This window comes from Anolis sagrei, chromosome X (genome assembly GCF_037176765.1).
Source record: "Anolis sagrei isolate rAnoSag1 chromosome X, rAnoSag1.mat, whole genome shotgun sequence".
Lineage (NCBI taxonomy): Eukaryota > Metazoa > Chordata > Lepidosauria > Squamata > Dactyloidae > Anolis > Anolis sagrei.
Genome location: NC_090034.1, coordinates 87,487,834 through 87,514,240, shown reverse-complemented (window position 1 = coordinate 87,514,240; position 26,407 = coordinate 87,487,834). Strand labels below are relative to the sequence as shown.

Genomic DNA, 26,407 nt, shown 5'->3' with positions numbered 1-26,407 from the left:
TATATTTTATATTAAATTATTATTATTATTATTATTATTATTATTATTTTTAACTTTATTTGTACCCCGCTAGCATCTCCCGAAGGACTTGAAGCGGCTTACAAAGGCCAAGGCCTCAAAACACAACATAACGATACAAAAACCTAAGGCAAATTAAAAACAATTAAAGCAATATAAACAACAAGCAATAAACAATACACTAAGACACAATAAAACTGGGCCGGGCCAGAGTAATGGGTACAGGATTAAAAGTGCTGATGTGACAGGTGGTATATAAGGCTTATAGGGCAAGTGCAGTGTGCAGTGTGCGGCAATCTTAGTTTTAATAAAGTGCTTATGGGACTTGGTATTGGAGATTTCCTATTCTGGGAAGGCACATCGGAACAGCCAGGTCTTCAAGTTCTTTCTAAAGACTGCCAGTGTAGGGGCCTGTCTAAGATCTTTGGGGAGGGTGTTCCAGAGTCAGGGGGCCACCACAGAAAAGGCCCTGTCTCGTGTCCCCACCAAACCCGCTTGCGACGTAGGCGGGATCACGAGCAGGGCCTCTCCAGATGCCCGAAGTGAACGTGTGGGTTTGTAGACAGAGATGCGGTCACGCAGGTAGGGTGGTCCCAAACCGTTCAGGGCTTTGTAGGTAAGCACCTGCACCTTAATTGGGCTCGGAAAATAAACGGCAGCCAGTGGAGCTCCTTAAACAGCAGGGTTGACCTCTCTCTGTAAGGGGCCCCAGTTAACATCCTGGCCGCTGCTCGTTGGACCAGTTGGAACTTCCGAGCCATTTTCAAGGGCAGCCCCACGTAGAGCGCCTTGCAGTAGTCCAATCTGGAGGTGACCAAGACACAATAAATGTAATATTACTAAGATGGATGGTATCTTTGAACTGACTAGCTTAACCTTGAAGGAGTTGGGGGAGGTGATGGCTGACAGACAGCTCTGGCATGGGCTGGTCCATGAGGTCACGAAGAGTTGGAAGTGACTGAACGAATAAACAACATTACTAATAATATTACAGTATAATGTTATAGTACAATGTAATATATAATATTAATATTGTGCTATGATAATAATAATAATAATAATAATAACATATTGTATTTCCTTTTTACTTGTAAGCTGCTCTGAGTCCCCTTCAGAGTGAGAAGGGCAGCATATAAATGTCATAAATAAATAGCGCTTTGGATATGGAATTCGACTGGAATGGTGATACGGCGGTTAATACTGTTTTTATTGTTGTAATTAATATGCTATTTATTGTTTTAATTGTTGTTATATTGCTTTGTTATATTTAATGGCATCAAATTGTGCCAAATGTAAGCCATCTTGAGTCTCCCTTCGGAGGTTGAGAAAGACGGGGCAGAAATACCGGAAATAAATAAATAACTAAATAAAGACCAGGCATACACCAACTGAGGTTGAGGAGGAAAAGGAAAGGGCCTGAGGCTGTGAGGAATGGTGGGAGTCGAAGTCCAAAACACCTGGAGGGCCCAAGTTGGCCCAGGCCTGAGTTATGCGGCTGTGAGGGAAATGAAACTTGGTTGTGTTTCTGTTAATGCTTATTTCCTGCTATGATTTTATTTTTATTGTTTTGTATTACTTGTTATTGTTTTAATTATTGATGTATTGTGGCCCCGGCCTCACGTAAGCTGCACAGAGTCCCTTGGGGAGATGGTAGTGGGGTATAAATAAAGTTTTTTTATTATTATTATTATAAAGGAAAGGGCCTGAGACTGTGAGGAATGGTGGGAATTGAAGTCCAAAACACCTGGAGGGGCCGAGTTGGCCCAGGCCTGAATTATGGGGCTGTGGGGGGAAAGGAAAGGGCCTGAGGCTGTGAGGAATGGTGGGAGTTGAAGTCCAAAACACCTGGAGGGCCAAAGTTGGCCCAAGCCTGAGTGATGCGGCTGAGGGGAAAAAGGGAAGGGCCTGAGACTGTGAGGAATGGTGGGAGTCGAAGTCCAAAACACCTGGAAGGCCAAAGTTGGCCCAAGCCTGAGTTATGCGGCTGAGGGGGAAAAGGAAAGGGCCTGAGGCGGTGAGGAATGGTGGGAGTTGAAGTCCAAAACACCTGGAGGGCCCGAGTTGGCCCAAGCCTGAGTTATGGCGCTGTGGGGGGAAAGGAAAGGGCCTAAGGCTGTGAGGAATGGTGGGAGTTGAAGTCCAAAACACCTGGAGGGCCCAAGTTGGCCCAGGCCTGAGTTATGGCACTGTGGGGGGGAAAGGAAAGGGCCTAAGGCTGTGAGGAATGGTGGGAGTTGAAGTCCAAAACACCTGGAGGGCCCAAGTTGGCCTAGGCCTGAGTTATGGGGCTGTGGAGGGAAAGGAAAGGGCCTAAGGCTGTGAGGAATGGTGGGAGTTGAAGTCCAAAACACCTGGAAGGCCAAAGTTGGCCCAAGCCTGAGTGATGCGGCTGAGGGGGAAAAGGGAAGGGCCTGAGACTGTGAGGAATGGTGCGAGTTGAAGTCCAAAACGCCTGGAAGGCCCAAGTTGGTCCATACTCGTATTAGACACTTTTGCCGCAGCACCACAACGCAAGAGCCTTGCATCACACGGAAAAGGCTCCCCATTGGCCACCACCTCAGGGAAAGAAGGCAAACAAGCCCCTCCCGGCGCGATGGATTGGCGTCACGGCAAGCCAACCGAAGCGCGCGACCAATAGGACCTGCGTAGGAAGGAAAAGGGGGCGGGGCCTGCGGTCACGTGAGGCCGTCCCCCGCCGATGTGGTCAGCGGCTGCGAGGGGGAGCGTCACGTGACTCTGCTGCCTACGCGCGCTGGGGCCGGGTGCAGATGGCGGACGCCGAGGCTGACGCGGCCCTGCGGCCGGAGACTCAGCGCTTGGCCGCGGGCCTCCGTTCCCGGCTGGGGCAACTGCAGGCCGAGCTGGGAGAGCGGCGAGCGGACGGGGCCTCCTCCTCCTCCTCGGAGGCTTACTGCCGGGAGTTCTGCCAGGTGAGGAAAGGAGGAAGGGAGGGAGGGAGGGGAAGCTGGGCCGCGGCAGAGGCGCTTCCGGGCGGGCGGCTAGCTGCGTGTGGCGCGTTTCGGCGAGGCCTAGCAGGCGCCTTAATTCGGACGGGGACGGCCCCTCGGCCCCGCCTCCTCGGCGCCAAGCAACGGCCTTTCGCTGAGGAGGCGGGGCCGAGGGGCTGTCGCCGCGCCAGTCCGCCTCTGTCCCCATCGAAGCTTGTGTTGTTGTTGGGCCACCAATCCATGCCCTGCCTCGAGTTGCTGTCTCTTCCTCGATGCCTTCGTCCGTTGGGAAGGCTTTGTGAAAAAACATCTTGTCTCCTTGATTATTTTGTGTAGTTCTTTTGTGTCCTTCTTTTGTGAAGCATCATTTTGTCGGCAACGCTGCTTCCTTAACTGTGGCAACACTTTGAAGTTTTCTGAACGCCACCTAGTGGCTGATGTAGAGTTTTACACCCTTCTGTTTGGACTTTGTGGTGCTTTGTTTTGGGGGGGAGTTTGTGTCTGTCAGGAGCGACTTGAGAAACTGTAAGACGCTTATGGTATGAGAGAATTGCCGTCTGCAAGGATGTTGGTACTTGAGAAACTGCAAGTTGCTTCTGGTGTGAGGGAATTTATTTATTTAGGGGACTCAGGGTGGATTACAGTGTACAAATTACTACAGCAAAACAGCAGAGAGGAAACAACCAGGCACATCTTAACACCTCTCAACAGAACATTTTCCCAGGCTCAGCCAAGCCTTCAAATGCTAATGAAGGTGGTCAGCTGAAACATTCACTCTAGCTTCAGCAGAGAGCTCTTTGCCCCACCCCAGTCATTCCACAGATATATAAACCCATTTTCCTATTTCCAACAGACCTCACTACCTCTGAGGATGCTTGCCATAGATGCAGGCGAAACGTCAGGAGAAATGCCTCTAGAACATGGCCCTATAGCCCGAAAAAACCTACAAGAACCTAGTGATTCCAGCCATGAAAGCCTTCGACAATACATACAAATTACCTGTCCGAACACATCTCTCCCTATGAACCGTGCAAGCTTTTGTCACTTTGTTTACTATACATGTAATTCACTGAGATTAAGATCCTCTGGGGAGGCCCTGCTTTCCGTCCCACCATTGTCACAGGCACGATTGGTGGGGACGAGACAGGGCCTTCTTGGTGATTGCTATGGAACTCCCTTCCTGGTGAGATCAGGTCAGCCCCCTTTCTCCTGTCCTTTAGAAGGATGGTAAAAACTTGGCTATGGGACCAAGCTTTCGGAACAGGGCAATAAATTACCAGGCCAATAAGATTTGACCTGGATGAACTAGGATGGTTTTAAATGGTGTATTTTAATATTTTGGTAAATGTTTTTAATGTTTATGTATGTATATAAGAATTTGTGTCCCGGCATTGAATGTTTGCCATATATATGCTGTGCTCCACCCTGAGTCCCCTTCGGGATGAGAAGGGCGGAATATAAATGTGTCAAATAAATAAATAAATAAATAAAATACATGGCAAACATTCAATGCCATAGGCATACAACATCTATAGACAGACACACAGAGGCCACTAATATTCCAGCTTCATGAGGGTATTCTGGCCACCAGCGAGCTGTCGCTTCACGTGCATTTGTGACACTGATGGAGCACTTCCTCATTCTTTGCATGCGTGCTGGAGATTTTTATGGTGTCCTAAATTAATTAAATTAGCCTCCCTGCATAAGCGGTACCTAAATTGGCAGATGCAACTGTCTTTCGGGCTGCAAAGGTTGACAACGAGCTACGCAATGGTCAGAAGTTCACTCCAACCCGGACTGGCTTCGAACTCATGACCTTTCAGTCAGTAGTGATCTAATGCAGCTGACTTCTAGCCAGCTGCGCCAGTCTAGGTGCTGTTGCAAGGATGAATTGGCTGTCTGCAAGGATGTTGGGACTTCAGAAACTGCAAGTCGCTTCCGGTGTGAGAGAATTGGCTGTCTGCAAGGATGTTGGGACTTGAGGAACTGCAAGTCGCTTCTGGTGTGAGAGAACTGGCCATCTACAAGGATGTTTATTTATTTCGAACATTTATATCCCATCCGTCTCAGTCTCCAAGGGGGGACTCAGGGTGGCTTACAGCTGGCAATAATTAAATGCCAATAAATAAACATTCACAGTACAGACAGTTAACATTAAGTAAACCAACAAGATTATAAAAATACATTAAAATATTGACTATTAAAGTATTAAAACTGAACCAAGCCTAAGTCCCCCAATCCAAATTGTAATCCAGAGTTCCGGTCCAGGGTCTATTCATTGACAGTTCTCATAAGTCATTGCACTTGTTGCTCGAATGCTTGGCCCCAAAGCCAAGATTTAAGCATTTTTCTAAAGGAGAGGAGAGAAGGAGTCGGCCTGATTTCAATGGGGAGTGCGTTCCATAGACGGAGGGGCCACCACCGAGAAGGCCCTGTCTCTTGTCCCCACTAATCATGCTTGTGAGTGTGGCGGGATTGAGAGCAGGCCTCCCCTGATGATTGTAAACTCCGAGGTGGGAGGGAGATACGTTGGGACTTGAGAAACTCCAGGTCACTCTGGTGTGAGAGAATAGGCTGCAAGGAAATTGCCTAGGGATGTTTTCACATTTTACCATCCTTGTTGGGAGGCTTCTCTCATTTCCCCGCATGGGGAGCCAGCGCTGACAGAGGGAGCTCAACCCGCTCTCCCTGGATTTGATCTGCTTTATGCCATTGCGCTATGCAGACTGTTTTGTTGGTTTGTTGTTCTTATTGGTTTTGTAACTGCACAGTGACAGGAAGGTGCTCCAAAGGGTCACTGCTGCTGCACAGAGAATCATTAGTTTCCCTTTCCTCTCTTTGGAAGAACTTTGTAAGTCCCACAGCCTTAAGAAGGCTCAGAGCATTGTTAAGGACCCATCTCACCTGTCATAGTCTTATTTTTTAAATTATTAACATCTGGCAGATGATACAGGATGACAGAGACAAGAACAAACAGGTTAAGATCTTCTGGGGATGCCCTGCTCTCGGTCCCACCTCTGTCACAAGTTCAGTTGATGGGGACAACTGACAAGGGCTTCTAAGTGGTGGCTCCTTGGCCCTCTCACCAGAGAGATTAGATCAGCACCCCCCCCCCCCGACCTTAAGAAAGAAAACAAAAAAATGGTTGTGATATCGAACTTTTGGGCAGTAAAATAATTCAGTGCAAAGAATAATTAGGAAATATGTGCAGTGACAATCTGAATGGCTACAGTGTATGATTTTTGGATCATGTAATTTTAATATTTATACTAGGATGTTTTTAATGCTTTGTTTTAATGTTTAAATGTTGTTTATGTCTTACGTTTAATAGTTTTAATGATTTTAATTTGTAGTGATATGTTAGTGTTTAGTTATTACAATTTTTTTCTATATGTATATGGCATTGAAATTTTGCCATTAATATGTTGTTTATTTATCGTATCAGAAGCGAAACAAGGGTACAGTTGTGATGTATTTTAAAAATACAGACTTTTAAAAACTTGGCGTGATACTAAATGCCCTTTGACCAGTAGCTGTCCACTTGGAGTGCCTCTGGTGTTGCTATAAGAAGGTCCTCCATTGTGCATGTGGCAGGGCTCTGACTGCATTGTAATAGGTAGTCTGTGGTTTGCTCTTCTCCACACTCACATTTCATGACCTTCACTTTGTGGCTCCATTTCTTAAGGTTGGCTCTGCATCTCGTGGTGCCAGAGCACAGTCTGTTCAGCACCGTCCAAGTCGCCCAGTCTTCTGTGCACTCAGGGGAGGGGGGGAGTCTATCATTTGGTATCAGCCATGGCTTGAGGTTTGGGTTTTAGCCTGCCACTTTTGGACTCTCACTTTCTGAGGTGTTCCTGCAAGTATCTCTGTAGATCTTAGAAAACAATTTCTTGCTTTAAGGCATTGGCGTGCTGACTGATATACAAAAAGGGGATGGGCCGGAGATGTCACAGCCTTGGTCCTTTCATTATTGGCTGCTACTTCCTGGCGGATGTCATGTGGTGCAGTACCCGCTAAACAGTATAATTTCTCCAGTGATGTAGGATGTAGACATCCTGTGATAATGCAGCATGTCTCATTAAAAGCCACATCCACTCTTTTAGCACGGTGAGATTCTAAGTGTAACTTCAGCCAAGTGGATAGGGTGGGGAAGGTTTAACACCCCGTAATGTTTGTTTTACTATCTGTACCCCTATTCAGAAGATTTTGCCTCACTTCCTGTCTCTGTGATAATTGGATTTTGAAAAATGTGACTTATTGTGGAAACGAGGTTGGTGATGGAGCTTCTAGGGGGTACACCTTTCACACCCCTGTTTGTGTAGTAAACAAAGTGATATTCGTAACTTGGGGACTGCCTGTATTTATTTGTATCCCACCTATCTTCCCATAGGGAGTCAAGGTGGCTAACATTAACATGATGCAACCTACTATGATTTAAAACAAGGTAAATACAAATATTTAAAAACAATGAAATATTTGTGCCATAACTACAAAGTTAAAATAATGTTAAAATAAATTGTAGGTAACATCTCATTCAAAGTGAAACATCTAACATAGGGGTTCCCAAACTAAGCCCCATGGGCTGGATGTGGTCCTCCAAGATCATGTACTCGGCCCCCACCTTAAACTTTAGACTGAGGGCCACCCTAAGTCTGAAACGACTTGAAGGCACACAACAACAACAATCCTAATTAACTTGACTGTCTCATCAGCCAAAAGCAGGCCTACACTTCCCATTGAAATACTGGCAAGTTTATGTTGGTTATAATTATTTTTTGTTTAAAATATTGTATTGTTATTTCAATTTTTTTCACTATCCATAAGATATGTGCAGTGTGCATAGGAATTTGTTTGTGTGTTTTTCAAACTATAGTTTCCCCTCCTCCCCACCACCGGCTTTCTGCTTTAAAAGTTTGAGGACCCCTGATCTAATTCAACATCCCACTCACAACATGACCAGTAGTGTACCTCATATCTTCTCCCAGATCCCTGATGGTAAATAAATGTTTTCATCTGCTTGCAAAAGGCAAACAATCCTGGTCTCTCTTGGGAGAAAGTTCCAAAGTCTAGGAGCAGCCACCAAAAAGGGCTTCTCCCTTGTCCCACCAAACATGTTTGAGAGGGTGGTCGGACAAAGAGAAGGCCCTCCTCAGATGATGGTAGGTTTCTTAGAGATAGGGATGGTCCTTCAAATAACCTGGGCGTTAGCAGTATGTTTACAATGGATTTTGCAGAAGTTGCTTCAGGTGTACTTCATGAAATGGAAAATTGGCCTGTTAGCAAGCCTTTCCAATTCAGATTTGTTATCATTAAATTCTTGATTTTTATATTTGTTTTATTTATCTCAGGCCAAAAGTGAAAGCAAGTAAAAAAGTTTAAGAAGTCCTGGTCTACAACTATTGGACTTTTTAGATGATAGTTGAGATCTTTGTTTTATTAGTTTTTAATAAGTTTTTTAATTTTTTTTAAATTTCATAATAAAAACATTTAACAAGATACAATTGCATTGCTACATTGACAAATGTTTTAATTGTAGGCAGTATTTCTATTGTGATGTGTTAAATGAGAAACCTCTGAATCTATGTGAAATAATAAATCATGTACCATATTTTTATTAAAAAATGAAATCTTTTCATGCTATGTGCCTATACATTTAGTTATTTCAAATTATATATGTGTCTGTATCTTTTATAAAGAGTTGATTAACCTCTGGTTGGCTAGCCAAACGGAATTACTGTGTCATAAAATAATTCAAGTCTAAAATGTGTGTCGCTAACATGAAATATTTGGAAAGCTCTGGTATAGATGTATTCTGTCTTGATTACCACGTTTATATGAGGTTTTGTGTTTGCAAGCATCCTTGTAATATTAACATATTTCTTTGATTCCAATACACCATTGATTGCAAGATACACACAAATTTGTCTTACAATTTAAGAATTACAGTATGTTACCATTTCATTACAAAAATGTATGTTGACAATATCAAAGCCATTCTGTTTGGGTGGCTTTGTTTAAAAAGGGGATAGTATTTTTTCTTTTACTGAAATAGTTATCCATATTTGTGTATTGTGCTGAAAATGTCAACAGTAAGTTGTTGATTGTAGAGAAACTTGAAAATAATTTCTGTGACTTTGATATGAAATCTGTGTAGATTGATTACAATTATTATATGTATATCCCACCTTCCTCTCTTAAATGGGACTCAAAGCATCTAGTATACTGAATATTTTTAGATAAATGCACTTGTTTATTTGTGACAGAGATTGTAACATGAAAGTGATCTGGAGATGTGGCATTAACTATGGGCTTAATGCACTGAAGTCAGATAAGAGGCTTCTGGGATAGGTTATCAATGATAGCAAAACTGAAACATCAGTTCAGTTATGTTCACTGCACAGTTTTGGCCTAACTCTCTAGGTCATTGATAAAACACTGGACCAAAGATAGTACTCTGTGGCACCGCACTGGTCACTTCTCTCTCTAGAAGCTTTATCTATCAAGCTTATAAGGAGATAGATTGAAAGATAGAAACTTAGTCTGGCATGTTTTTTTTTGTTTGTTTATTTTTTTGAGAAACCTATGTTGACTGCTTTATGATGTGCTCAAAAGTCTATTCTGGTTTTGGTCATAGGCTGACTGGGTGGTAATGGTTTGCACCCCCCCTTTTTTTGGAAAATGTTGACATTTGAAAGATCATAGAATGCAAGAATAATACAGTTGGAAGAGACCACATGAGCCATCTAGTACAACCCCCTGCCATGCAGGAAAAGCACAATCAAAGTACCCCTGTCATGTCTATCGAGCCTGTGTTTAAAAGCCTCCAAAGGAGAAGTTTCCACCACACTCTGAGGTAGAGTACCGCTGTTGAACAGGTCTTGTGGTCAGGAAGTTCTTCTTGATGTTCAGATGGAATTTCCTTTCCTGAAATTTGAACCCATTGCTCTGAGTCCTGGTTTGCAGGGTCGCAGAAAACTAGCTTTATTTTCTCTTCCTTATAACAGATGATTGCAAATAGTTCTGCAATCATTCTGTTATCTCTTTAAATGCTTTTGGGTGTAATGCATCTGGTTGTGGAGACTTGAATTCATTTAGATTAGCATGATATTCCTGTACATGCTGCATTTTGCCTACTGCGCCAACTGCTTCGTTTTCCCCACTGTTCACCTTTTGGGAAAACACCAATGCAAGCTTTTGTCACTTTGTTTACTATACATGTAATTCACATCTATATAAATAAAAATGTAATGTTCGTTTGTGATACCATCAGAACTCAAAAACCACTGGGAGAATTGACACCAAATTTGGACACAAGACACCTAACAACCCAATGTATGTCCTCCACTCAAAAAATGGATTTTGTCATTTGGGAATTGTCGTTGCTGGGATTTATAGTTTACCTACAATCAAAAAACATTGTGAACTCCACCAATGATGGAATTGGGCCAAACTTAGCACACATGGCTCCCATGACCAACAGAAAAAACTGCAAGGGTTTGGTGGACATTGACCTTGAGTTTGAGAATTGTAGTTCACCCACATCCAGAGAGCACTGTGGACTCAAACAATGATGGATCTGGACCAAACTTGGCACGAATATTCCATATGCCCAAATATGAACACAGATGGAGTTTAAGGGAAATAGACGTTGACATTTGGGAGTTGTAGTTGCTGGGATTTATAGTTCACCTACAATCAAAGAGCATTCTGAACTCCACCAATGATGGAATTGAACCAAACATGGCATACAGGACTTCCATGACCAACAGAACACACTGGAAGGGTTTGGTGGGCATTGGCCTTGAGTTTGGGAGTTGTAGTTCACCTACATCCAGAGAGCACTGTGGATTCAAAACAATGATGGATCTGGACCAAACTTGACACCAAAAATCCATATGCCTAAATATGAACACAGATGGAGTTTGGAGGAAATAGACCTTGACATTTGGGATTTTATAGTTCACTACAAGTAAAGAGCATTCTGAAACCCACAAATGACAGAAATGGGGCAAACTTCCCACACAGAACCCCCATGACCAACAGAAAATATTTAAGGCCATCTAGTCCAACTCTCTTCACCAGGGCAAGAAAATGTAATCAGAGCCCTCCTGACAAAGAGCCATCCAGTCATAAATATAGATAGATATGATTCTCTCTCTCTCTCTCTCTCTCACACACACACACAGATATAGTATCATAGATTTGAAAGAGACCCTTAAAGAAGGACGATGATATGTTGCATATTCCAGAGTAGGCAAACCAGATACTCTCCACATCAACACTGACAAAGAAACAACAAGAAATACTGTTTACTCACAAGCATAAAGGAATTACATATATTAGAAACCAACACTTTCTCATTACTTTATTTTCCAGATCACCAGACTGGGCCACAGCAATGTGTGGCAGGGGACAGCTAGTTTCCAATAAAAGAGGAACTAGATGACTAAAACAAAGTTTACAGAACATTAAAGCGTATCAATTAAAATACACCAGTAAGAAATGACAGGACCAACCAGTTAAAAATCTATCTCGGCAACAAATCAGTGAGATCCTCAATGTATCCTGAATACAAATGTCTCTGCCACTCATAAGGAAATCTCTCTCCCCCCACCCAAACTTGAGAGCAACCACTATAAAGACCTTTGTTGGTGTTCCTTCCAAATGTTTTTCAAAAGGAGTCATGTGAGGAGCCTCAAACCTTGGATGAGTTCATATGGGAGAATACTATTCTAAAAATGGCTTGGTTCTGAATTGTGTAGGGCAAGGTTGTACGATGCAGCTAATTCCATTCCTCAAAATTCCCCAAGCCATTTATGCGTGCAAATTTTTTACCATTTTCCTCTTATTAATGCTGTTTCATAGTCACGCTCCTCCAAAAACACACAAACACAAATAGACGTAGAATAGAAAAATATACCAATAATTCAGAAAAATAATATTTATTAGTTTTAATCATATAATGGGATATCTGGATATCATGGATGGAATATAAAAAATACAAATAAAATGAATACATTCCTTATTTTTTCCTAATGTTGGCCTTGCAACTTCATTTTCATAACACTTTGGAGGTGGGTCAGGCTGGGAAGAAGTTGTGTAGTTTTTACATTTAGTCAACTAGATTAATGGGACTAGCTCATTGTTCAGAACTCTTCTGTATGTAGTATCTGAGATACTTCATAAGTATATATCATCTTACAATTTGTTTCTCAACTTAAAATAAGAACAAACTAAAAAAAGTATCTCCTGCATTTTAATTTTTCACCTTCCTAAATTATTGTCTAAATTTTACTATTCATGGTATTGTTTTCATTAATATATAGTGTTCTTACATTAGATTAATAATATTCTTCCAGATCTTTTTCCTTCAAACAAAGTTATTTCCTCTTCTTCTTTGTATTGGAAAATAATTGAGTTCATCTTACCTTTGTCACTCTATGTATGTTGCCCCTGCCTTTTATCCCAGTACAGTATATGATACAGGTGGAAATTACATAACTGACAACAGGAAAAGTGGGGCAAAAGGTTAAAACAACAATTCAGGATAATGTTGATTCAGATTTGTGTTTTTCATCCATATCTGTTCCTAGATGTGGCACTAACTGTTTGGTATCTAACATAAGTAGTAAATCACTTTTACATCTTCCTGGTCACAGAGTATATTTGTAGATATGAAGGAAGGTTATTCTGATGTATGCTATGTTATTTGATAATAATGAGAATATATAAAAATACATCTTGAGAATACAAAGAGTCTTGTAGCACCTTAAAGATTAATGTATTCACTGTGCCTCACTTTTATAGAAAAATGCATGAAGTATTATCTGGTGCACACCTAACCTGTCTCTCAAAATAACTCCAACTTTGAAAATGGAAGTTTTTTAAAAAAAGTACAATACATGAGCTATTTTTATCAGTCTACTCTATGCAGACTTAGTATTCAAACAATTCTCTGGTTAGAGATTCATTGGCTCACAAAAACCTCTCTGTTACACTCTTTGCAGACTTTCCAGAAATCTATATAAATAAAAATGTAATGTTTGTTTATGGGATTAACATAACCCAAAAATTACTGGATGAATTGGCACCAAATTTGGACACAATACACCTATCAGGCTAACAAGTGACCATCACTCATAAAAACACTGAAAACATAGCAGAGACTTAAAAAGCCAAAAATCAAAAATTACATAACAACGCATGCACAAAACCACACGCGCGCACACACACATATACACAGACAAAGCACATATACACAGACGCGTGGCAGGGGGTGGCAAGTGACTAATCTAAATATTACATTATTACAATATTACATATTACATTTGTAAGATCTGCGCTGATAAAAGTCTGGGACAAATATAAAAAGTATTTTCACACAAAAACACCATTATGGGTATCGCCGATCGAGGCCAAACAAAGAAGGCTCCTGGGCTGGCACAAATGGCCGACATATAAAGACCTTCTTGAAAAAAATAACATCAACAACACATGGACCTTAAAATCTCAAGAAAGCTTGGCAAAGAACTTTGGAAATCTAACATGGCTTCAATACTACCAGATAGGGGAAACATTTAAGCAGGACCAAAAAAACGGCTTTGAAGACAAAGAAACAACATGGGATAAAATCTTAAAACTAGAAAAGAAAAATATAACAATATAACACTGTATGATTTTGTGGGCAAAAAATATAGGCAGGCAGATAAAAATTCAAGAGTGGCAACGAATATGGAGGAAGAAATTAAAATACACGTACTCGATTACACTCAAGGAAAATTGGCTCAAAAATTTCCACAGATGGTATTCAACACCATATAAGTTGAGCCTGATGTACAAAAACTATCAGAATACGTGTTGGAAATGTAAAAAAACAGGTGGGAAGCTATTTCCACCTGTGGTGGTCCTGCCCCAAATCAACTAAGTTTTGGAGAAACATACAGGAAGAGACCCAGAAAATAATGGAAAAAAAATCCCGTGTAAGCCCCAATATTACTTATTAGGCCTCACTGATGAAGATCTAAATCTAGAAAGCAACGAGGACATCATCTTTACCTATATAACAACAGCGGCGCGAATAACCTTCGCGAAAAATTGGAAGGAGGAACAGACGCCAACAGTGGAACAATGGCTCGATAAACTCCTGGACATCAGGGACATGGACAAACTAACGTTTTTTTAAAAAATGTAATTCTGGTAATCCAATGAAACAAACGGATTGGAAAGCAGTAGATTAATATGAGAAAAAGAGGGCTGAAGAAAGTACTGCTTAAAGAAGAGGAATAATAAAAACAATTTAAAAAATTACCAAAATAATCGGGTCAAAGTAAAATAAGGATCCCTACCTCGAATAAAGAGGAGAAATGGGGTGACTAAAAACCACATATAGCTACACCGTTAGGAAACAAATTGGAAGTCATATTTTAACTTCGTGTATATTTTCTATTTCCTGTCTTTCTGTTAGAAGGCTCAGAGTGAATGTACATTTGTATGCATGGAGGGTAGAGTGTGTGTGGGGGGAGGGGGAGGTGACTTCTCTTTTCTATATCTTTTTCTGCTCTTTGTACAATAGAGGTACACTATGTGTGTCTGCATACTTCCATACATGTGTAATATGTAAGGTATATATGTATGTTGTATTTGTATGTTTATATAATTTAAAAACTTAATAAAGAATATTTTTTTTAAAAATATTACATTATCTACCCAAACACCAGTTCACATGGGAAAGGCCTTGGATCCTAGTACTTCACCCTCCCTGGCTCCGTTTCCTTATCTCCCAGGTGCTTGGTGCTAATAGATACCGGTTCCCACCAACTACAATATGCAGCTGCCTCCTTTTAATTCCCATCTGCTAATGTGTTGTGAGTTATACACAATATAATAGAACAGTTTCTAGTAATTACATATAAAACAGAAGGGGTAGCATTGTCAGGGTTTAGCAGTCAAAGAAAACACACTTTTTTTATCTATGGCGGATCCTAGACATAGGATATTTTCCAATCTCCCTCTGGGATTGGAGGATAGAAGTTGTAAGCAGCGGGCATGTTAGATCTGACCAAGGATCTGTTTTGTCCACCATTCCGTCCCCATACTGACCAGTGTGTTACATCTGGGAGGTCTACCAGCAATATGCGACTGTACCTCTGTCCCAAACTATGCAGCAATTGATGTACAGGGGTGCACTGACAGCCTTTTAAGAATTTGTTCATTCTCACATTAAAGCAATGCAAATTAGGAGACACTATTATATTTCCTTGCAGTGAGTTCCATAATCCCAGGTTCTGTTATCGCAGCGCTGTCAACACACTTTGCCACCTTTCTAATTTCCCCAGCTCTAGATAGTTTTTGAATAGCTGAAAAACCACTGCTCCCAGTACACTGCTCACTTACCTACTCTGCACAGAAGTAACATTTTATTCACCCTCCCTGCTTTTTCTTTTATCAATATGATGGCTTCTTTTCAGAATGGATGTGCTAATCATGGGGTGAATCTCAGTTGTATCTTATTATCTGTAGTTTTTGTACTAGTTTTCTATGTTCTCCCTGTAATATGTATATCAGGAAGATGTGGAACCCTCTTGAACAGTGCTCAGGTTTGCTCTGCAGGTTACAAAGGAATAGGCCAAATAATTGGAAATTGTATTGGGGAAAAATATGCAGCATCTTTGGATAAGAAGAAGGGAAAATGATTTCTGTAAAAATCATCAATATCATCAGAGAAAGTGTTTGCAGAACCACACAAGATAGATATGTAACAGTTCAAGATGAAAAGAACTTGTGTGGGTTTATGCCCCATTGACAATACGTTCCCTATCTTGAGAATTAAATGAACATTAATTTAGAATTTCTCTTTGAAATTTAATACTTTTGAAAAATTGGAGTTGTTGCATCAAAATTGGGGCCCTTCCACACAGCTATATATCCCAGAATAGGTAAAGGAAAGGTTTTCCCCTGACATTAAGTCCCGTCGTGTCTGACTCTGGAGTGTGGTGCTCATCTACATTTCTAAGCCGAAGAGTCGGCGTTGTCCGTAGACACCTCCTAGGTCATGTGGCCGGCATGACTGCAAGGAGAGCTGTTACCTTCCCGCCGGAGTGGTATCTATTGATCTACTCACATTTGTATGTTTTCGAACTTCTAGCTGGGGCTAACAGTGGGTGCTCATGCCGCTCCTCGGGTTTGAACCTGTGATCTTCCGGTCAACAAGTTCAGCAGCTCAGTGCTTTAACCCACTGTGCCACCGGGGGCTCCTCACATCAAGGCAGAAAACCCCACAATATCTGCTTTGAACTGGGCTATCAGAGTCCACACTCAGATAATGTGAGATTTTCTGCCTTGATATTCTGGAATATAGGGCATGGTAGAAGGGGCCTTAGACATTCTAATAAAGGAAATGCCAAAGTTCAGAATGAGTGAGGGCGTGCTGTGTAGTGTTCTATGTATTTCAATGGTTTCTAAGGGTGTTGATGATTTTATCTATTTTAATAGTTCTATGTTTAATTCTTTCGTATTGTTATTATGTTATATGTTTAAACATTGTACATTGTATTGTTTTTAGCAGTGTTGTGGCTTTGAGTCTCTTTTATGTGAGGAAAGTAGGATATTATTATTAATAATAGGAGCTCCTGGTGGTGCTATGGGTTAAATCCTTATGGCGGCAGGACTGAAGACCAACAGGTCAGAGGTTCGAATCCGAGGAGAGTGCAGATGAGCTCCCTCTGTCAGCTTCAGCTCTCCATTCGAGGACATGAGGGAAGCCTCCCACAAGGATGGTAAAACATCAAAACATCCAGTTGTCCCCTGGGCAACGTCCTTACAGACAGCCAGTTCTCTCACACCCGAAGCGACTTGTAGTTTCTCAAGTTGTTCCTGACACCAAAATTAATAATAATAAATATTATTATATCAATAATAATAGTATATTATATTGATTATAATTTTATAAGACATGCCATTTTGAAATTGCAGAAATGGAAAAATTATCCACTTTGGTTTAAGAGAAATCTTTGGACATTTTATTTTGAAAGATTGGGAAGTCTTTATCTTTATATAAAGAAGAAAGAAGGAAAGATAACACGTGTGGGTTTTGAAAGTGGGAAGGTTTTTTGTATGATTGCCAGACAGAAGTTTAAATGTCAAATAGTTTGGAGAAAGTGAATAATACTATAATTTTCTATCCTTGGCTTTTGTGAGGGTTTGTAGGAGAGCAGATTGGTATTTGCTCTGTTTGTAGTTGTTTTATTTTGTTATTTATTTGTTTTGCTTTGTGTGAGAAATTTTATAAATATACTTTATTTTTTAAAGGAAATTGTATCACTTTCTGTTCCATTAGCAGAAATGAATCTAATAAAAGTTCTCCCATGAACAGAAGAGAGTTGAATGAATGCTGAGTTTGTCAATACAGTCAGCCTCCTGTGTTCATATCTTATATTGTTTTCAAGTTTATAGCTGCTGCTTAACTAGCTCAGTCTCCTCACCTCACTTCTGCTGTCCTTCCTTCCATTTATCATCTTCCTACCATGAAGACTCTCTTCTGCTGCTACCAAATTTTAAACCCCTTTCCCAATGATCCACATGCTCCCCACTCTTCTTCTGCTACCAGATGTCAAACCATGGTGGGATGTTGGGAAAAGGGAGATGGGCAGAGGTTGTTAGTAGGAGAGGAGTCTAGCATGCATGTTGGGGTCGGGCATTATAATATTCACTTTCTTTCCACTTTTACAGGGATCCTGGGCTCCTAACATCAGTGTGTGTGTGTTTGTGTGTGTTTGTTTGTTTGTGTGTGTTTGAGGAAGGGGATGAACATGTATTGCTAAATTTGGGGATACACAGAGATCTCCTTTTGGAAGTTGTCTCTCCTCTTGTCTCAGAAGACTCCGCCAGTAGATCCAGTCGCTGTTATTTAATTACCTGTCTGTTTCCTCACAAACATGCTTTAAAAGCCTGAATCTTTTTTCTTGAGTCCTCATAAAGAAGAAAACTTAAAATAAGTTATTTTGAAACTTGATAAAAGGGGTGAGAGAGATTACTGTTGATAGTAATAGGAAAAGTAGGCCAAATAGTCCAGAGAATACAGCCAATGGATTTACTTTCATTTATCCAACTGGGCAAATTCCAAAATATTTAGCTTTGCCATTTTCCAAAGTCAGGAAAAGAGCAGCTGTATAAAGCTGTCTTCTTTAAGCCTAACCAAATGTTCAAGCAGATAATTAAACACTTGGCCATCTATAAGAGATATTTATTATTTATTTATTTTGAGCATTTCTACCCGCCCTTCTCAACGCCCTAGGGGGGACTGATTTCTAGCCATCGGTTAAATCCAATTCACAAGGTTGTCCACTGGAAGTGAGGAACATAGGGGACACCACATTTCTTCTATGGTGGCCCTGTGTTTCTTTCAAATTCTGGGAACTAGAGAGGCTGATACACTTCGGACACCCTGAAATTTCCCTATAGTGCTAGGTGATGCTTAGAAGATGAGTTTAAATCCACTCATCAAATAATCTGACATAGTTCCTTTGTATGAGTCTCTTGGTGCCTGTGGAGCTTTTTTACTTCAAAAGATTCCTGAGTAGAATTGTAACTGCACTGCAAACTCCTCGCTGGTTTACTATATGGCATGTATAACCAAAAACTGGAGGTTTGACAGTTGAACCACTGTCAATTAGCAGTGCAATGTTATAATGCAATAAGAAATGTTAGTTGAATTGCATTTATTTATTTATTTTAATTAGAACTTTTAAATCCTGTTCTTCTCTACCTCCATGGAGGGACTCAGAACAGCTAACAACAGCAAAAATTCAATGCTACACAATAAATAACATTTTAAAACAACATACTTAATAAATAAGTTATAAAATACATATATATGCATTGTTATAAAATACATATATATTCATTGATCATATCTTTCAGAAATCCAATCAGTTAATGATATTGAATTATGTTGGAATCATTGGAGGTACTACTGCTATGCTTTATAATATAATTATAAGACAATAGAATGCAAATAAAATGTTGAAAAGTCAAAACAGTGCTTGTTGTTTTAATAGCCTTTTTTATAGGACTGGTTCTGTGAATACCATATTCTGCCATTCTGTGCAGTAAATGCAGCCTTGCTTCAATAATGGTTAAGATGTAGTGGTGTAACCTCATGGAGATAGCAGATCTTATTTCCTTTTTAGATTCTGTGAAAAGGAAGTGTTGTCCCATCCTGCACCTCCCCCAAGTCATGTGAATCAGTTGAGAGATGGATAACTCACCAATGAAATAAACCTAGATTTAGTGCAAATTGTACCAGCGTTTACTAGAAGTATTATTGGAAACTGGTGTGAACATGGGGCACACTCTCTGAACCCTTATGTTTGTTGTCCATATGTTTATAGGCATAATGTTTCCTCTACTGGTACAGCTAGGATTTGGTGAAGATCGGACAGGTAGCTCATAATAGTACAGAAATTGTATTGATAGTAGAGAAAGATTTGTTCATTTATTTCTTTGAAATTTTGATTAAAGGCAACCATGGAGTCGTAGTGGAAGGAGATTTTGATTAGGAAGCACGTGTGTAGCTCTCTTCCTTCTACTGTTTCCTTAACTTGACCCTTCTACAAGCTGCCATTAGCAATAGAAGAGAAGGGAAATGGGTGTTATAGTTGCCTTTACTGATTTTAAGCACTCTGAATTTTAACAGGTTTGGTTGGGTTATTTGGGGTGCTGATTCAGAAAATTGCATTGGATAGACAACATCAACTCTAGTTTCTGATATAGAACATATGTCATCCAGTAGTCGCCATCTGCTCACCCACAGAAAACCATATTTAATACTCTAGAGCTGATGTGGTCAATCTAATACAATTTTCTGAATTATTACCCAAAATAATCCCAGGGACAACAATGGAGACAGCAATGTGACCCCGCTTCCAGGCGCCACATGGAACGGCTCCACTCAGGTGGAGGGGGAAGGAGGAGAAGCAGCAGTCAGGAGGCTTGTTGTTGCACCTTTCGTGGGCAGTCAGCTTCTTCCTTCCCAACATCCCCATTACCTCAGCATTGTAAGAGGGTTTTGCGAGACTAGTTGCTCTCATTGCAACGGTGTAGTAATAGTGAGGCTGTGGACCATATTTTTAGTTCTTGGGGACCACTGGTGGTCCATGGACCACAGGTTGAGAACCACTGATTTAGGAGGATATCACAATATGTAGAGCAGTGGTTCTCAACTTGTGGGTCCCCAGGTGTTCTGGCCTACAACTCCCAGAAATCCCAGCCAGTTTATCATTTGTTGGGATTTCTGGGAGTCAAAGGCCAAAACATCTGGGGACCCACAGGTTGAGAACCACTGATGTAGAATGACAACCTGCCATTTTTTACTGCAAAACTTAATTTCCTCAGTATGCAATCATAACATTGTTTATATAAATAGAGTTTTGTTTGTTTGTTGAACTTATTAATTCTCCCTTTGTTTCCTTTTTTAGATATTGCTACAATATGCTGGCAATCGGGGTGCTTCTGAGCACATTTTGCCTTTTCTGGAAGTTTATCAAATCGCCATTCAAAGCTTTGCCAGTGCCCGACCTTACCTGACTACAGAATGTGAAGATGTTCTTCTGGTACTTGGCAGGCTAGTACTGTAAGTATGACTTGAGGAATTCAGTTTTAATGACCAATTAAATGTCCTTTCTAGGAGATCTTTGAAAATTGTTATGTCTGCCTGCAGGGCCGTAGCCAGAAAAAAATTTCGGGGAGGGTTGAAAATTTCGGGGGGGGGGGGGGTTTGAAAATTTCGGGGGGGGGGAGTTGAAACCTACCTTTTAGCTCACGCTGAAGCAAAGAGCACAGCAGGGGCAGAGCAGCCTTCAATAGCCTGCAGCTCCGCCCCTGTCAACCACCTCCACCAAGTCTGGCCTCCTTAATGAGAACATTCAACATTCCCCCCCCCCCCCCCCCCACGGCTCATAGACTTAGCATGGGGATTTGGTTAACCAGTTAAAATAAACCAGGTTTATTTTTTTAAACCTAAAAAATTTGGGGGGGTTGAACCCCTAACCCCCCCCCCCCCCCCCGGCTACAGGCCTGTCTGCCTGTGTCTTAGAGTCATGGTGTAGTGGTTTGAATGGTGGACTAGGACTCTGGAGTTCATGGTTCAAATCCCCACTTAGCTATGGAAACCTTGAGCAAGTGGCACAGTCTCAGCCTTAGAGAAAGACAAAGGCACCCTCCCCTAAAACATTTTGCCAAGAAAACACTGTTTCAGAAGATATCAGCATCTAGGATTTTTGCTTTCTTCAGCTTGTGACAAAAAGATGGGAGTGGGCTGAGTTTGGAGAATTCATAGCCTGTGGGTGTGTTTCCAACTTTTCCATGGAAAGATGTTTGGAAATCCTGTTGAGGGACAACTAGCAAAATTACCTGCTTTACCTAGATTTATGTTCATGCCCCCCCACCCCCAAATACAATTTAATATATACTTAAAACCACTAGGAGATATCATCTAGAGTTTATATGCAGATGACATCCAGCTCTCCTACTTCTTTCTATCCAAGTCAAGGAAATTATCCTGGCCTTAAAGCAGAGTCTGTTATCAGTAATGGACTGGATAAGGGCAAACAAATTGAAACTTCATCCAGACAAGACAGAGGTGCTCCTGGTCAGTCGGAAGGAATTACACCCCCCCCCCCCCCCGAATATAGAGATCAGCAGTTTGAGTAATCTACTGGACTTGGCATTGAACCTGGAGGCCCATGTTTCTGTGGTAACCAGGAGTGCCTTTGCACATTTAAAACTTGTGTGCAAACTGCGCCTGCTATTTGAGATGCCAAATATGCCTATGGTGGCACCTGCCTTGGTTACATCTTTTTGGATTACTATAACACTAATTGAGGCTGAATTTGAAAAGTGTTTGGAAACTTTGGCTGGCCCAAAGAGCTGTGGCCAAATTACTAACTGGGGCTGAGTACACTCGATGTGTTATAAGCACTCAACTGGCTTTCAGTTTGTTTCAAATCAAAGTGCTAGTTATGATCCTATAAAGTCCTCAGGGCCAGGGTATTTGGCAGATTGCTTCTTCTGGCACTAACCTGCTCAGGCCCTGAGATCCTCAAGAGGGCTCCTTCTTTCAGTCCTACCACCATTGCAAGTATGGTTGGGAGAGGCATGAGAGAGGGTCTTCTCGGTGACCTCCCCTTGGTTCTGGAATTCCCTGCTTAAGGAAGCCAGACTGGGTCCCTCTTTGCTGTCCTTTCGGTGGCAAGCGAAAACTTTTTTTCTTCAGGCAGACTTTGAAAGAAAAAAAATTTTAAGAGCAAGTCAGGGGTGTGTTGTAGGGTATTAAGAATATTTAACTGTTTTTAATTTTTGAGTGATTTTGATTGATTTCCTTGTTGTATTCAGTCAAATTTGTATTGTTTTGATGATATGTAATTCTATTTTATTTGTGTCACCTTGAGTGGTTTGTTAGCCACCCGAGTCCCTTCAGGGAGATGGTGGTAGGGTATAAATAAAGTTTTATTATTTATTATTATTTCTATGTTTAAGAATTTTAATATATGTATGTGGTGGATTTTAAATTGCATGTTTTATGTTGTGAGCTGATTTACATCTCAACCAAGAGATCAAAGTGAGATAATAATAATAAGTCTAACAATTTTATTTTGTGAATTTTAATTTCAGGAGTTGTTTTGAATTACTACTTTCTGTGCCTGAAGGTGAAGAGCAGTCAGAACCATTGTTAAGGTTGTTTCAGTCCATACAGGCAAGTATATTTCATTTCTGTTCTGCTGAAGCATTTGTTTAGAAGCAATGTCTTTTCAAATTGTCGTTAAATTCTTTTTTGTGCATGGAATCAAGTGTAAAGATCTGGCATAGTAAGAATTTGAGAAACGATGAAAGGAAGATGAAGACAGAAATGCAATTGGAAGAAACATTGAAAGATGATTGAAATATCAGTTATGATCAATTGTGTTATCAGTTATGAAAGATTAGTTGTAATTACTAATAATATGATTTAAAGTGCATGTTTAAATTGTGTTATTAGACAACCTAGTGATCTCCAGACTTGCTAAGGCTAATCATGAAGGTGTAGTTAAAACACCGTATTTCACCCATAATAGTTATATCTTTTCCCCCTTCAAAAAAGGGGGGTGCAACTATTATGCGGTGAAAGATGGTACACCTTTTCTCTCCTGCCAGCAGGCATGGGTGAGCAAGGCCTTCAGGAGACCCTGTAGCTTTCCCCAGCAGATATGCATGAGTGTAAGCCTTCACCCCTACACACACCTACTGGACACACGTCTACCGGGGAGAGTTGGGAGGTTTTTCTTGGTAGCAAGGGAAACCTCCCAGCTCTTGTTATGTGGAGGGGTGCGACTATTATGTGATGGCGACTGTTATGTGATGAAATATGACATATGGAGGGTTCTACGTTTCCCATTTCTTGTTCGCTATTTTAGTTTTGCATGGAGCTCGCACAACTCGGTTATGAACTGCTTGTTAAGTTGTTAAGAAAGAATACTTCTTTTGTAAAATTTAGTCGCTATTCACCTGCAATCTTCTTCACAAAATTGAGGTAGAGAGGTATGGGTCAGGGATTATTTTTACAATCAGGGTGGGGTGGGTGGGAATGTGTGCTAAATGCAATGAATTGAAGCAGATTTACAACATTTAAAGAGACAGATGAAGTTAGGTGATGATGTGGGAATTATAGTAGCATTTGGGGATATGAGACAGTTAACTAGTTGAGATCATAGCATGGAAGTGGATGAGTATGTTAGCAATCATTGTTTTTTTTGGGGGGGGGGGTCTCCATGAGCTTTTCTATGTTGTTATTAGCCTCCAAGGTGTTTCTGACCTAATGTGACCCTGTCACAGGTTTTTTCTTGACTAGATATGTTCTGAGAAGATTTGCCATTATCTTCCTCTGAACCCGAGAGAGTGTGACTTGACTGAGGTCATCCAGTGAGTTTCATGGATGAGTAGGGATTTGAACCCTGGTCTCCAGAGTCATAGTCTAGCATTCAAACTACTATACCATGCTGAGCTTTTACAAATACAATATTCCTGCATTCTGTATAGAAGAAATACCTCTGAACATTCTGACAACTAATTTTGTTTGATTAGGCTCTCTAATTTCTGAGATACAATTTCTCTAATTTCTCTAATTTCTGAGATACATACATTGGTAATCTAGACTTCCTTTCTTACTCTTCCAGGCTGGCGTGAGATTAAATTTATTCTGTAGTTCACTTTATACATATTAAGGTAGCTGATGCAGAAGGGATCCTAATGGTCAATTACAGCATTTTAAAATATACTTTTCTCTTTAATCCAATGTAGGATTCTCATAATGCTCTACTTGAATTTGGAGATAATAGTGTTGAAGTCCTGGCTGAAATCTGCAAGGAAGGTATTTGGAAGAATCCGGTTCTTTTAAAGATTATATCACAGCAACCAGTAGAAGCAGAAGAAGGTAAGAAGTTGTGACTGCAGCTCGAATGTTCTGGTGTGAGTTCTGCTTGTTCTTTTGCAGGGGACTATCATCAACATCACTATCATCATCATCTTTATTCATACCCCACCATTCTCCCCGAGGGGACACAAAGTGGCTAACAATCACATACTTTGATCAGTTTAAAACAAAGCAAGTACAAAAATTAACATAAATAAATAAATGGTACTGTGTGTCTGGTTAAAGATATAATTAAAACAACAAATACAATTAAAATTCATTTGAAAACACAAAGGTTTTTGGCCCATGTGTCTGATATCACATTGTAAGTATGAATTTAACAAATACATTCTGACTTATGACGGACTAATGATAATTTTGCACACCCTTACTACTTACCATAGAATCAGTAAGTTCTTTTGTGTCCTTGGGCTTATCTACAGGGATTAAAAAAACCATATTTACCTCACAGCTGCTGCAATCCCACCAAGTAAAACTAAAGTATGTGTCAGTGTGGCCAGTTAAACATTTCTAACAGTGGCTGTAGCTGGCACACCAGCTTTAATTTTACAAATGCATTCCCTAACTATGCTGAGAGCTGGGAATCTCTTGTTATATCCATACTATTAATTTGCTTATCACGAACAGGCTGAATCCCTATTCCCTTATCTGCCCTTTGAATGCTCAAGAACATTTTAGTCTTGTCTAGGCTAAGTTTCAGTTATTGAAGCTTAATTGAAAGACATACACAAGTTAATAATGTATTGGTATATTAATTCTTATCTTGAATCTTGGGTTGTCATCAAGTTACTTTTCTCTATAACTTCTTTCTGCTATAAGAAAATCTGCCCTATATATAAAAAGTATATAAAAGTCCTGTTAATTGCTTGTTTAATTTTATGACTCAGTTTTTTAAAATCTGTATGTCAGGAACTTGTGAGTCTCACTGAAATGAAGTTGTTTTGGAATCACTACTGTTAAGTTGGTTGTCCCTTTTGATTACAGTTTAGCTTTCAAATATATTGCCAATTGGATTTGTGTGCCAATTTTGAACTAAGGACTATCTCTTGTGGAGCTCCTTTGAATCCATTTTTATATCGCAATGTTTTAGCCCCAAATGATTCTTTTAAATATTCTTGATGCATTCTTGCAGCTTTGCTGGCTGCATTGGGTCATTCTTAGGTCATTGCCTTACTTTATAGAACTGTGATTTCAGTTTTCTACAGGTAGTAACATTGTCAATTTTTACTTGGCAGTGATAAAGATAACAGTGAAATGGAATGAGAGCTCTTTGTCTTCTGTCTGCCTTCCATACTCATTTTCTCTGTCCTCCATGCTTTTAATTGTTTTATTTAAGCATGACTTTTTAAAAAGATGTAAAAAGCGTTATAGTTTATTTATTGACGATATTTATATCCCGAAGGGTTCTCAAGGCAGCTTACAGATAGACAAAAATTTAATGCCTTAACCATAGTATACAATTAAAATGCATTAAAATTAAAATTAAATACATTAAAACCTTATAAAATGTTATTATCACCATAACCCACGCAATCCTAATATAATTCACTGATATAATTTAAAATCCAATTTATTTCATCAGTAAAAGTTTTCATGTTGATTTCATTAGCTTGATACATTGGTCCTGAGATTGTTTACAGTTACTAGAATAATAGACCAAGTAGACAGGAATTTAGATGGCAGTCACTGGTGCATCTTACCAAATTCTTGTAATAAATATATGTGTAATAATATGTTGTCACTTTTTCATAGTCAACAAGCTGATCAAACGAGAAGGACCCACCTTTCTGCAGATGCGAATAAAACATTTAATGAAGACTAACTGCCTTCTTCAAGCTGCCTCCTTGGCTAAACTGTGTAAAGACTCTGCAGAAATTTCAGATACATCACCTTTTCTCCAAGCCTATATCACATGCTTGTGTTCCATGCATCCAAATGAAGAGTCCTTTAAAGAGGTGAGTAGTGTGTTTTCTAGCAA

General features: G+C 40.2%; 1 protein-coding gene across 1 annotated transcript in view; it reads left to right on the top strand.

Moving 5' to 3' along the window:
* The first annotated feature begins 2,736 nt into the window (after window positions 1-2,736).
* Window positions 2,737-26,407, top strand: part of LOC132780312 (zinc finger protein Rlf) — a 33,443-nt gene continuing 9,772 nt past the window's right edge. The window contains exons 1-5 of the mRNA XM_060783939.2: window positions 2,737-2,948; window positions 20,441-20,595; window positions 22,635-22,716; window positions 24,297-24,429; window positions 26,182-26,384. Coding sequence (XP_060639922.2) covers window positions 2,787-2,948; window positions 20,441-20,595; window positions 22,635-22,716; window positions 24,297-24,429; window positions 26,182-26,384 — 735 coding nt within the window. The 5' untranslated portion in view covers window positions 2,737-2,786. The remainder of the gene's footprint in view (window positions 2,949-20,440; window positions 20,596-22,634; window positions 22,717-24,296; window positions 24,430-26,181; window positions 26,385-26,407) is intronic.